Raw genomic sequence first — 12,531 nt, 5'->3', positions numbered from 1 at the left:
TGAAACAGCTGAGTTTTTACGACAATCCGACAGTTTCACGCTTAGTTTTACTGCTACCAGCTTTTTTTTTTAAACCTCTAGATTTTCTTTAAAAAAAAAACTGAATTTAAATTCTCAAATTGCCTTTGTGGGATCTGATCATCCATTCTGTGGATTATTAGTCCAAGCGTGCGGATTACTAGTCCAGTAACGTAACCATGACACTGCATTATGAGCCCTGGCAGTGAGTGGCAGCAAGCTATTTGACTACTGGTGACATCACAGAGGAACCAGTTATGCCTCCCCCACAATTGACTAAGCCCACTATCAAGCATGAGTCACTGGGTAGCAATCAGAAGTGGAAATGCTACTCAATTTTTCCCCCTCCTAACCCAAGACCAATTGGAAAAATGCTAATACTGTACTACACTTGATGAGGTGAGGTAATTCAGCAGACAGATCAAATCTGTGGCCTTTCTGGTAAGCAGTGGCTCGACTAAATACTAGATAAACTCACTTGAGTCATTGGAGGGGGAGGAAAGTCAGTTGCTTGCACATGACTCCTCTGCCTGCCCTCGGACAGTGCCACCTAAACTCATACATCAACAGTGTGACAGCGTGAACAAACTTTTCACGTTTCCCTCTCCACGGCACAGTGCGTCAGCACACCTGCACCAACAGGATAGGATGTCTTACCTACCCATCACTCTTGCTCTGGTTACTATTCATTTACTCACCACAGTATGTGTATATGGCATTAGACTCCAGGAAGCGCAGCTTTAAGTTGTGGAGCACTGCAGGTTCATGAAGATAACTGAGAGCGGTCAGGTCATTCTCGCCAACCAGAATATCAGGATTGCGCAGGAAAGGTAACTGGTTTGCCTTCGAGTTGATGGGATACTCGAGGGGCTGCAGCAAAACCAGGAAACAAAAAGGAACAAATAAAAACCACGTTCAACAAAGAGGCCTCACGGACAGCAGAAGAATACCCACTGAATACTATGGCATATGGACCTTTTGCAGCCTAGTAACACACCACTGCAACACCTGGTGTGACTCGGGGCCTGTTGGAAACCTCATGCCGGGCAATAGCAACAGTATATCTGATCACTGGTGTGGTGACACTTTCAAAAGTGGGTAAACTGTACACCATGTATGGCATCTATTTTATAGGTGGTTCTTAGGGCATCCTCTCCCAGAACATTTTGATTTTGACACTTTATTTGGTGCATTTTGCAACACTTGGAGTAGATTTTTTCATAAATATACATATTTTCTGATATGTGATATACTTTATATGAGGGAATATACAAAGAGATGGACAGAAAACAATTGTAATGCTGAATTGTGTGTTGCATTAACCTATTATTAGCAAAATAAATTTACTGGTCTCCTGACTCCTAGCTCTACCCCATCACTACCACCATCCTCAACTTCACAGACACCACTATGTTAAATGACGGTTTCTCTGACATCAAGTTGTGGATGAACTAGAACCTTGCCCAATTTAACACTGGCAAGATGGAAGCCAGCCTGTTCAGCTCCTGCCAAAAAGTCCAAACCCTAGACCCTTTTCCATCTCCCTCCCAGGCTACTCACTTAGACCGAGCCCAAAGGTGCACAACTTTAGTGTCTATTTGACAGAGTTGGGCTTCAAAACTCAAATCCTATACATTACCAAGACCACCTATTTTTCCCTCTGCCACATTACCCACATCCACCCTTGCCTCACCGCCACCACTGCTGAAAACCTCATCCGCAACTTCACCAAGCACAATTTCTCCAATGCTCTTCATTGCGCCAGCAAGCACCACACAATAACCTCCAACAGCCAGAATCACGTCTCGGGGAGGAGGCTGGGGAGGAGCAGTAGTGTTTCAAGGTGGTAGTGTTCGGGGGGTCAATCCTCAGCATAGACAGCTGAGGGAGGGTGGGATCACAAGTCAAGCTTTGGTCTCCTCTCTCTGGAAGCAGGTTAGAGTCTGAAACAGTCAGTCAGAGAGAGGCAGAGGAGTCTCGCTTTCTAAGTTACTATAGCAAAAGGGTAAAGTTTGCAAAATTTATTATTTTGGTGCTACGAGGAGCAACAGAATTGTTTGAATCTCATTAGAAAACTGTTCTATTCATTCTTTTATTTCATATACTAATAATTTAGTTTGTTAATTTAGAATTGGTCTTATTTCACATCAGTCCGCCTTCCAAAAGATAGAAAAAATGCACATGGCAGCACCTCCAAGATCACATTATCCAGTGCAAAACAAGAGGAGTCTTCTGGTTACAGCCCACTGGGTCTCGCTAACTAGATATCGAAGTTACTCTGCGGGACATAGGGGATGCAAGGACATCTTATGGGAGTGACCGATGTTGCTGAACCTGAGCAAATGTGTAGTACAGGTCCAAATTTGGAACAAGTGCGTACGTTTGTGTGAAAGATATGCTGCTGAGGACTAAGCATAATTCATCCATTCATAGTCAACAGGAAGAATATCTAGCCCATTAATTTGTTTAATTCTTACTCATACCTTAGCCTCCAAACAAACAAAGTGTACTCCGTATACTCTCCACTACATCTTTGCTTTTGACCCTCTTTGCTTTTGACCCTCAGCATTCGGCAGTGTCAAATGTTATATTTGTACATAATGAAAAAGTGATGGATGGGTTGGGGGAATGGAATGTTTTCTCAATTGCGCTCGAGGATCAGCATCAAGCATTCCTAGGCCAGCCTTGGCACAACCACCTATAGAATCTTTACTCTGCCCCAACAATGCTCAACTCCAACCTTTGAATAGAATACCCTCTGAACCTGTGTAACAATCTCATTTCATCAATCTTATTTGTGTCTCTGACTATAATTGGCAACTTGTGAGCAGTTTTGTGCTGTGGACCCATACACATTATGAAATGGAGCTCTGGTGGTCTCAGTCCAGTTCCTATAGGACTTGACACTCAGCAGAGAAGAGTGTGTCTGGGTTGGACTTAAACGTAGGTCCCAAAGTTAAAAGGACAGTTTGAAAACCAGCCTGTCTTTATTTCCACTTTAAAAACACAAAAAAAAAGGCCACTTCACAACTTCTTTGGCAAAACAAGCAACTGTCAAATGTAAAACCTACTTTCTGCTCTGTATTTTTAAGATTGTTAGATGAGGAAAGACGGGAGGAGGCTCGAGTGGAGCATAAACGCCGGCATGGACTGGCTGGGGCCGAATGGCCTGTTTCTGTGCCGTATATCCAATGTAATCCTATGATTACTGCTCGCAAGGCATTCTTCCCAAGATTTCAATAAAGCTGCAAACTCATTTTTAATCCGCTCTTGTAAAACAGCAGTGACAGGCCTGTTGGAATCACGGACCTCAACATTGTAAAATATTAATAAGAGGCAAGGGACAAACATATAAAGACAGACTTAGATTCTGCAATAACCTTGAACACAGAGTTCATAAATCTCAGTTACAACATTATGACACTGGACTCGGAACTTTTCCAAAAGATAAAAAGAAAAACTGCGAGTGATGGAAATCTAAAATACAAGAAGAAAATGGTGGCAGTTAGTTAACATGTAAAATAGAAGAGTAACTTAATGTTTTGAATGGGACCCTTCATCAGACTCCTTTCTCTCTCCCCTTGTTCAGCTTCTCCCCAACCAATTTCTGACAATTCTCTGTTTTGATGATTTCATTTTCAACATAGACATCCAGTTACTACACACCTCCATCCCTTTAGCAAGATGGTCTCCAGGCCCTGCACTTCTTCATTAAGTACACGGTTTCTATCTACCATCCTGGCTTGGCTGAGCTTATGTTCACCCTCAAGTTTCTCAATGACACTCCTCTTGAATTCTGATTGAAGGGCTACATCTGAAAAGCTAACCTATCTTTCTCCTGGTGCTGATTAGTCTGCTATACATTGCCAGCATTTTCTACTTTTATTACAAGTTTTCATTTTTTTAAATTTATTCTAATCCAATTTGTCACAAATTATCCACCTGTTCAACTCCATCTGGCCTTCACACCTCTGCTGCTGGAGAAAAGAAGAACGTGCCTTAATGTAGTGCCTTTCACGTTCTCAGGACATCCTAAAGTTCTTCAACAATAAATTATTTTTGAAGTGTTGTCACTGTTAAGGCGGCAAATGTGGCAACTAATTTGCCTACAACAAGATCCCACAAGAAACATAGAAACATAAAAGATAGCAGCAGGCCATTCGGTCCCTCGAGCCTGCTCCGCCATTCAATGAGATCATGGCTGATCATCCAAATTCAGTACCCTGTCCCTGCTTTCTCCCCATATCCCTTGATCCCCTTAGCCTTAAGAAATATATCTAACTCCTTCTTGAATATATTTAATAAGTTGGCCTCAATTGCCTTCTGTGGTAGAGAATTCCACAGGTTCACCACTCTCTGGGTGAAGAAATTCCTCCTCATCTCTGTCCTAAATGGCCTACCCTTTATCTTTAGACTGTGACCCCTGGTTCTGGACTCCCCTGCCATCGGGAACATCCTTCCTGCATCTAATCTGTCCAGTCCTGTTAGAATTTTATAAGTTTCAATGAGATCCCCTCTCATTCTTCTAATCTCTAGTGAATACAAGCCTAATCGACCCAATCTCTCTTCATACTTCATTCTTGTCATCACAGGTATCAGCATGGTTAATCTTCGCTGCACTCCCTCCATGGTAAGAATGAATGAGATGAATTACCAGATAAATCTCTTTTTGGTGGTGTTGATGGAGAGAAATGTTGGCCAGAACACTGTGAGAACCATCTTCTCCTCTTCAAGAAGTGACTTGGGATCTTTTCCACCCACCAAGGCAGGAAAATGGGGCTTCGATTTAATGTCATCTGAAACAGGAAACCTCTCGCAATGCAGCACTCCCTGGAATGGGGCGTGAACCCACAAACCTTCTGAATTAGAGATAACGCTACCAACTGAGCCAAATAGCTGAAAGCAGGAGAGCAGGTGTCCAAGTTTGCCCATAGGTCATCACAAATGCCAAATTGCAGACATCTGCACTTATCAAGAGGCGGTGTGCATCATTACAAATGTGACTCTTCCTTTTCTGTTCCCTTCCTATACCACCAAACCCCCCCCCCCCAAAGAAGGCTTCACTAGGTGTCTCTCCAACTTGTACCAGCCAGAATTTGTAACTGTGCAGAGTTAAGATCAAAACTATGTTTGTCCCAAACCATGTTCAAATACTCAAAGAGATACATTTTATAAAAGTTAAATGGGTGATATGTACAATGGGACACATGACCATTGAGTCAAAGACCATCATCGCTGTTCTACCTTCCTCTGCACACCAACATGACAATTGTCCTGTAAAATACTTGCTGTGCTTTGGACAGTGAGTCATGTCACTTGCTGATGACATCATTGTGGTGCAGACATTGCTCAGCTTTCCTTCCTCTCAAAGCCTTTAAAAAACACGAAAGCTAACCCAGATTTCTGCCACCCCGAGTGCAGTACAATAATAATACAATACAATACAAATCGCTTTATTGGCATGATAAGGTACATCTTATGTTGCCAAAGCATCAAAATACATTTATGGTTGAACACATAAACGCGGTTCCATTCATACAGTGTATAAACAGGTATATCCCTGAGTTTATAAATATATTTTCGCCTTGTTTATATATACTCTTGTCTTAGTTTACTGGTTGTCCCTCTGTTCATGGCAAGCTGTAACATAGTGTGCCGCCAGTGTTACACAGCTTCTCTCCTCCCCCAGTAGGAATGGGAGTTTTTGGTTGTCAGTCAGATTTCTGAATTCAGGGCATATTTGTGAGAATTTTTGATAGAAATTCTCTCTGATGCCCTGATATTTTCCACAGGCTGTGAGGAAGTGCATCTCTGTCTCAACTACTCCCTGACTGCAGTGAGAGCATATCCTGTCTTCTCTTGGCAGCCTGGTCTGCCTGTGTCTGCCTTTTTCGATCGCTAGGCTATGTTCGCTAAGTCTGTACCTTGTCAAGGTTCTTCTCAGTTTGTTATCCTTTACCATGGTCAGGTAATCAGCTATGTTGTATTGTCTGTTTAGGGCCAAGTAGCAATTGAGTTTGCTTTGGGTTTTTGTTGTTTCTGCCCAATATGACAGATATTTTTCCTTTTGCTTAGCGACGATTGTGTTGGGTCGAATTCTTTGTGTTACCCTGTCACTGTCCTGGGGCTGGTTATTGTTAGTATTGTTATTAGTTACTTTATTGAGTCCCAGGACTAGTTGACTGAGGGTATTCTTCTTTATGGTCAGCTCTTGGCATTTCAGGGCGTCGTAGTGATAGCATTGGGGGTTGCTCATTTGTAGGTGATTCCAAAATTTGGTGGCTCTTTTTTGGATAGTGATTATTAATGGGTATTGGCCTAGTTCCGCCCTGCATGCGTTGTTTACTGTTTTCCTTTGAGTCCGGAGGATACTTTTACAGAATTCCGCATGTAGGATCTCAATTGGGTGTTTGTCCCATTTTGCAAAATCTTGTTGTGTTAGTGGTCCCCAGACCTCACTGCCATAGAGTGCAATTGGTTCAATTACTGATCTAAAAATTTTGAGCCAAATGCTAATTGGGATTTCTATTTGGATTGATTTTTTGATGGCATAGAAAGCCCTTCTTGCTTTCTCTTTCAGTTCATTCACAGCCAGTTTGAAGTTTCCCGTAGAACTGATTTTTAAGCCCAAGTATGTGTAGTGAGTGGTTTGTTCAATTTTGGTTGTTCCTACTGTGAAATTTATTGTGGGTCCATGTTGTTTGGATCTTTGCTGGAACACAAGGACTTTGGTTTTTTGGGGATTTATTGTCAGGGCCCAAGTCTGGCAGTACGACTCCAGCAGGTCCAGGTTCTGCTGTAGACCCTCCTTAGTTGGTGACAGCAGAACCAGGTCGTCGGCATAGAGGAGGAATTTAACCTTGGATTCATATAGGGTGAGGCCGGGTGCTGTAGATTGTTCAAGTAGTTTTGCCAATCCATTAATGTAAATATTAAAGAGTGTCGGTGAGATTGGCGAGCCCTGCGTCACCCCCCGCCCCTGTGGGAAGTATTTTGTTTGTTCAAACCCCAACATACGGCACCGGCAGCAAATGTTCCTTCTCCCTCCATCACCCCACTCCAAAGCCAAAGAAATACTGACCATTTCATCTTCCAGTTTAAGGTGAAGGATGTCATCGGCATCTTTGTAATCCTTGGTGATTTCTGCCGATTTCCAAACATCCTCTGGGTCAGGGATCCAAACCTTTGTGTACTGCAAATAAAAATTCAGGCAGATTAGTGTACAGAAAGCATCAAGTTACAGGGAGTACAGTCTCTTCACACCACTGCAACCAGGATTAAGTTTTCTGTTACATCAAGCAACGTCTTTGTATTACATTTTGGACAAGCGAGAATCAGTAACTGCACTGCTGATGAAGATCCACCTTCTGAGCACGAACGTGCATTACAGAAAACTCTCTGAATACATGATGCGCCTCGTTAGACTGCCAATAGATTTTTTTTAAAGAATTTATTCTGAGAAGCACCTTCCTCCATTTCATTTGAGGAAATGTCAGCAAAAATACTGACCCAAAAGAGACAAGTGCAGAACTCCACTGCTCACTTCCCCACCAAACAAATCCCCTTCCATTTATCAGCACCGTCTGCCTTTCATTTTCAATCCAGCTGCCGATTTGTCATTAATTTTCTTCAGGTTTCTAAAGATCAAATATGTTCAAGCCATTGGATATCCCTCATCCACTTATTTACTTCACGCAAGACAGCGAGACATTACCTATTGCTTCCAAAAGCTTTCTCTATTTTAATGAATACTGACAGCGGCCCCAAGCATTTTCCCCAATTGCTGGTGTTAAGACCACTGGCTCATAATTCCTTAGTTCTCCAATCACTCCTTTTTAAAAAAAAAATAGAACATGGAGTTGATTCAGGTCACGTTCCAGTCCTCAAAGTACAGCTCCTACATTTATGGAGCTCCTGAAAATGATTACTCACTCATTTCTGAAAAGATTCTTCGGTCTAGTTCAGATGGTCTGTGGATACTTAAAGCTTTGAGCTTTTTCATAAACATACGCTTTACTGATCTTGACATGTTTATGGATTTCTGAGCTAGTGTAACTTTAGAAAAATGTAGTTAAAAAAAACAAATTCTGGGGTGAGAAAAAAACCATTTGACTATTAAACTGGCTCCAGCCAGAGTCCATGTGTGATTACTCTATTGTGGACATTTCCTACCACCACCACCGCCTGTCGATCCCCAAGGTACACTTAATTTCTTCTCCTACGTTGCATGAAAATAAATCAAGCTGTGCAGTAAAGATCTCTATAATCTTCAATCACCTCAATAGATATTGATCCAGGCCCCTTTTAAAGATGTCGATTAACTGAATAAACTACTTTTTCTGGGAGTCTGGTCCACTATCCTCTGGTGGGGGGGGGGTGGGGGTAGAAATGTTTTTCTCTAATCTCTAATCTTGCTAATTTACCTAAGCGGTTCTGATGAGGTCACAAGCCTCGAAAGCGATTAAACAAGGCCCTTGAAATTCTTGAGACTGGAGAGGGCGGTTTTCCAGTGTAATGGCAATAGGGGGAAGGGTGTGAAATTTAGGGCAGAACCAGGATTCTGCCACTTCTTGGGCCCGTCAAAACTCCTGCCACTTTCAGGGGTGAGCCCATAGTACGCCCGCTCACGGGATGGGCAGATGTATTATAATGTAATATAACATTTCCTTCATTTATAGCATGAGCAGCACTGGACCTCGCGATTGGTGCGAGTCCGCGCACCTTTGGGGGGAACATAGCACTGAAATTCCCAACGAGGACTTGGGGGCAAAGAACTTCAGCAGCGAATGAAAGAGGGCCATTTGGCCATCAAGCCCTTTCTTTACACAGAATGTATCGAACTTGGCCTCATCATGGACACTAACTAAATTATTTAATTTCAGTTGTTGTCACTAGGTTTTATTTAGCATATTAGTGCCAATATTATGTAGGGGAAAAAAATAAATCACAGTTTTTATGCCATCTGCTAAATTGGAGTACAGTTCCATGGGCACCAGCAACCTTCCAGTACCTTACCCAAGTGGCGATGTGAGCGCCCAGGCAGCGAGTGTTGGCAGGCCAGTCAGCCACAGAGGGCCTGATCCGGCCCTCACCCTCGTCAATACAAATGCTGAGCCTTTGAGTATATTCAAGGCGGAGCTAGATTGATTTTTGGATGCTAGGGGAATCAAGGGACATGGGGGAATTGAGCGGGAAAGTGGAGTTGAGATCGAAGATCGGCCATGATCTTACTGAATGGCGGAGCAGGCTTGAGGGGTCATATGGCCCACTCCGGCTCCTAATTCTTATGTTCTTGGATATACACTTCCTGGCACAGATGGCTGAGTAACAATCAGGAGCTGGTACCCTCTGAGATTCCCTTTCACCCGAGCCAGAAGGTGCGGAGGCCAATTGCATCAACCCCAGCTGATATCAGCTCACTCAGCTGAATTAAAGGTGTGATCTGTTTCAAATACAATATCCCAGCAAAATGATAGCGGCATTTCCACATTTCCACAGTTTAAACCATAAACACAAGTTTTTCCTCAATGTTTGGTGTGAAGGTCATAATTCATCTCTTCCTTGGCATGAAGGGTGAGGGAGAGTGTGGCTGTAGGCTTGTAACCTACCACCATTTTTGCTTTGGGGAAACAGAAGAGCAGTGCACCATTTATGTTACTGTGACATAGAGATCAATGATTACATCACTGAACCTTGTGGTTGCCCAACATGTTTCATGAAGACAGTGACCATTTAAAATGTTCCCTTTTGGAGACAAAAATCATGACTGCTGTGACCGTCACGAAGTGTATAAAGGAAACACTAGGCAGCAGAAGGATACCAAATAAAATTCCAATCCTGGGACTGTTCATTGTAAACAACTGTCAGCACTTGAACATTTATTTCTTGGAAATATAAATCTTTGAATTATTGATATAACTACAAACAGTGATGCCTACAACTCAGGTAATGGACCAGAAAATAAATAAGTCACATACTCCGCATTCTGTACAAACTATGCAGCATATTTTTAATTCCACAAAAGAACCAGAGGGGAGATATTAAGAACCAGAGGAGTAGGCTCATTCAGCCTGTCGAACCTGTACCGCCATTCAATTAGATCATGGCTAATCTGTATCTTAATTCCATCTACCAACCGGTTTATTTAATCTCAGTTATCACGAGGGTTATTTAGCATGTTAGTACCAATATTATTTAGGGAAAAAACTTAGTTTTTATGTAATCTGCTAAATTGGAGTATAGTTCCATGGGCACCACAGCAACCTTCTACGACCTCGCCCAAGTGACAATTTGAGAGTCCAGATATACGAAGATTCCAGGACAACATATGCAGTAGACACACTGGTTAACTATGTCTCCACCCAAATTTTTTTCTTATTGTCGCAGTTTCCTCCATTCCTCTCCTGGAGTGGCTGACTCATGCTGGAGTGCAGTTCCATGGTTCTCCAGTACTCCCACAAGGGGCCACTCTTCACATGTGGGCTTAAATAGAGAGTGTTGGCAGGCAATTTTACCACAGAGGGCTACCACAAGTGGGGCTGTTGCTAACCTCAGCTGATGGCCATCCATGCGCAGTCACTAAATAGTGAACATGAACCATAAAAGTTTAGAACACAGAAAGGGGCCATTCTGCTCATTGTGTCTGTGTTGGCTGTTTGTTAGAACATTAGAGTATTTTCCCTCCTCTTGCAGCCCAAGATGCCAAAGTCAACAGCTGCCCCAGACAAGACCAGCTAACTCAGCATAGACTGAGAATCAAACTGAGATGGTCTGCTATGTAGGGCTTAGTACTACACTTTATAAAAAAAATTAAAAAAAAATTCATTTATGGGATGTGGGCGTCACTGGCAAGGCCAGCATTTATTGCCCATCCATAATTGCCCTCGAGAAGGTGGTGGTGAGCCGCCTTCTTGAGCCGCTGCAGTCTGTGTGGTGAAGGTACTCCCACAGTGCTGTTAAGTAGGGAGTTCCAGGATTTTGACCCAGCAACGATGAAGGATCGTTGATATACTTCTAAGTCAGGATGGTGTGTGACTTGGAGGTGATGGTGTTCCCATGCGCCTGCTGCCCTTGTCCTTCTAGGTGGAAGAGGTCGTGGGTTTGAGAGGTGCTGCCGAAGAAGCCATGGCGAGTTGCTGCAGTGTATCTTATAGATGGTACACACTGCAGCCACGGTACGTCGGTGGTGGAGGGAGTGAATGTTTAAGGTGGTGGATGGGGTGCCAATCAAGCGGGCTGCTTTGTCCTGGATGGTGTCAAGCTTCTTGAGTGTTGTTGGAGCTGCACTCATCCAGGCAAGTGGAGAGTATTCCATCACACTCCTTCCTTGTGCCTTGTAGATGGTGGAAAGGCTTTGGGGAGTCAGGTGAGACACTTGCCGCAGAATACCTAGCCTCTGACCTGCTTTTGTTGCCATGGTATTTAAGTGGCTGGTCCAGTTAAGTTTTTGGTCAATGGTGACCCCCCCAAGATGTTGATGGTGGGGGATTCGGTGATGGTAATGCCATTGAATGTCAAGGGGAGGCGGTTAGACTCTCACTTGTTGGAGATAGTCATTGGCTGGCACTTCTGTGGCGCGAATGATACCTGCCACTTATCAGCACAAGCCTGAACGTTGTCCAGATCTTGTTGCATGCAGGCATGGACTGCTTCATTATCTGAGGCGTTGTGAATGGCACTGAACATTGTGCAGTCATCAGCGAGCATCCCCTTTCCCAACTAGGTATTCTAAGAGAGCTATTTCAATCCAAATTCGCAAGACATGGGGGAAAAATTCGGTATTGACCTTTTTGGGGCGCTAACATCGCCTGGGCGCTAACTTTAGCGACCGGTGCTAATTAGTGCCGGCGACCACAAAATTCAGTTTTAGCGTCCCAAGAGGGAAGTGGAGCGCTAAATCAAGCGTTACACACTCCTCTTAGGGCACTAACGTCGGCGAGCAGGGCACTACTGCAGAGCGCAACTCAAGTTCCGGCGCTGTCAATTACAAGTACTCAGACAGACTGGCGCCTTTCAGTTCTTAAAGGGGAGGTTCAATCAGGCTGCACAGCTTCACTCTGATCATTGCTGCTTGTGACCTGGGCCTGCAAGGAGCTGCAAACCATCATTCACAAGTCTCATAGCTGATCAGAGGCCCAGGGACAGAACTCACCGGTTCAGCGACCAGACTTTGGAGGCCCTGATCGCGGCGGTGGAACGCCGATGAACAGTGCTCTTCCCGGACACTGGCAGGAGGCCATTGCCGCAGGACTTCAGGAAGATGTGGAGGGAGGTGGCCCAGTACATCTCGGCCAGAAGTGTGGTCCACAGGACTCCCACCCAGTGCTGCGAGAAGTTCAACAACCTCACTCGGATGGTCAGGGTGAGTACTTGCTTCAAAAACCTGTATATGTCACCATCTCAACCTCACTCTGTGCACAGACTGTATAAACCGCCAAATCCCCAACACTCACTCACCAACTATGCCTACCTATTAAAAGTGACATCCTTATCTCATGCCTTTCATCATATATT

The 12,531-nt window shown here is 43.8% G+C and overlaps 1 protein-coding gene across 3 annotated transcripts in view; it reads right to left on the bottom strand.

Moving 5' to 3' along the window:
- The window catches only part of myo5b (myosin VB), a 360,722-nt gene that overhangs the window by 234,440 nt on the left and 113,751 nt on the right, over positions 1–12,531 (bottom strand). For 2 of the 3 annotated variants that reach the window (XM_085974944.1, XM_085974932.1), the window contains exons 2-3: positions 7,100–7,210; positions 717–888 (exon numbers count right to left, since the gene is read on the bottom strand). In XM_085974944.1, the coding sequence (XP_085831070.1) occupies positions 717–888; positions 7,100–7,210 (283 nt within the window). Of the gene's footprint in view, positions 1–716; positions 889–7,099; positions 7,211–12,531 lie in introns of those variants that run through there. The other variant, XM_085974939.1, reaches the window with a different exon arrangement.

Source organism: Somniosus microcephalus, chromosome 2 (assembly GCF_052327205.1).
Source record: "Somniosus microcephalus isolate GS21.2 chromosome 2, FLI_Smic_1.0, whole genome shotgun sequence".
Classification (NCBI taxonomy): Eukaryota; Metazoa; Chordata; class Chondrichthyes; order Squaliformes; family Somniosidae; genus Somniosus; species Somniosus microcephalus.
Note: the sequence above shows the minus strand (reverse complement) of the source record. Positions and strands in the feature narration are given on the sequence as shown.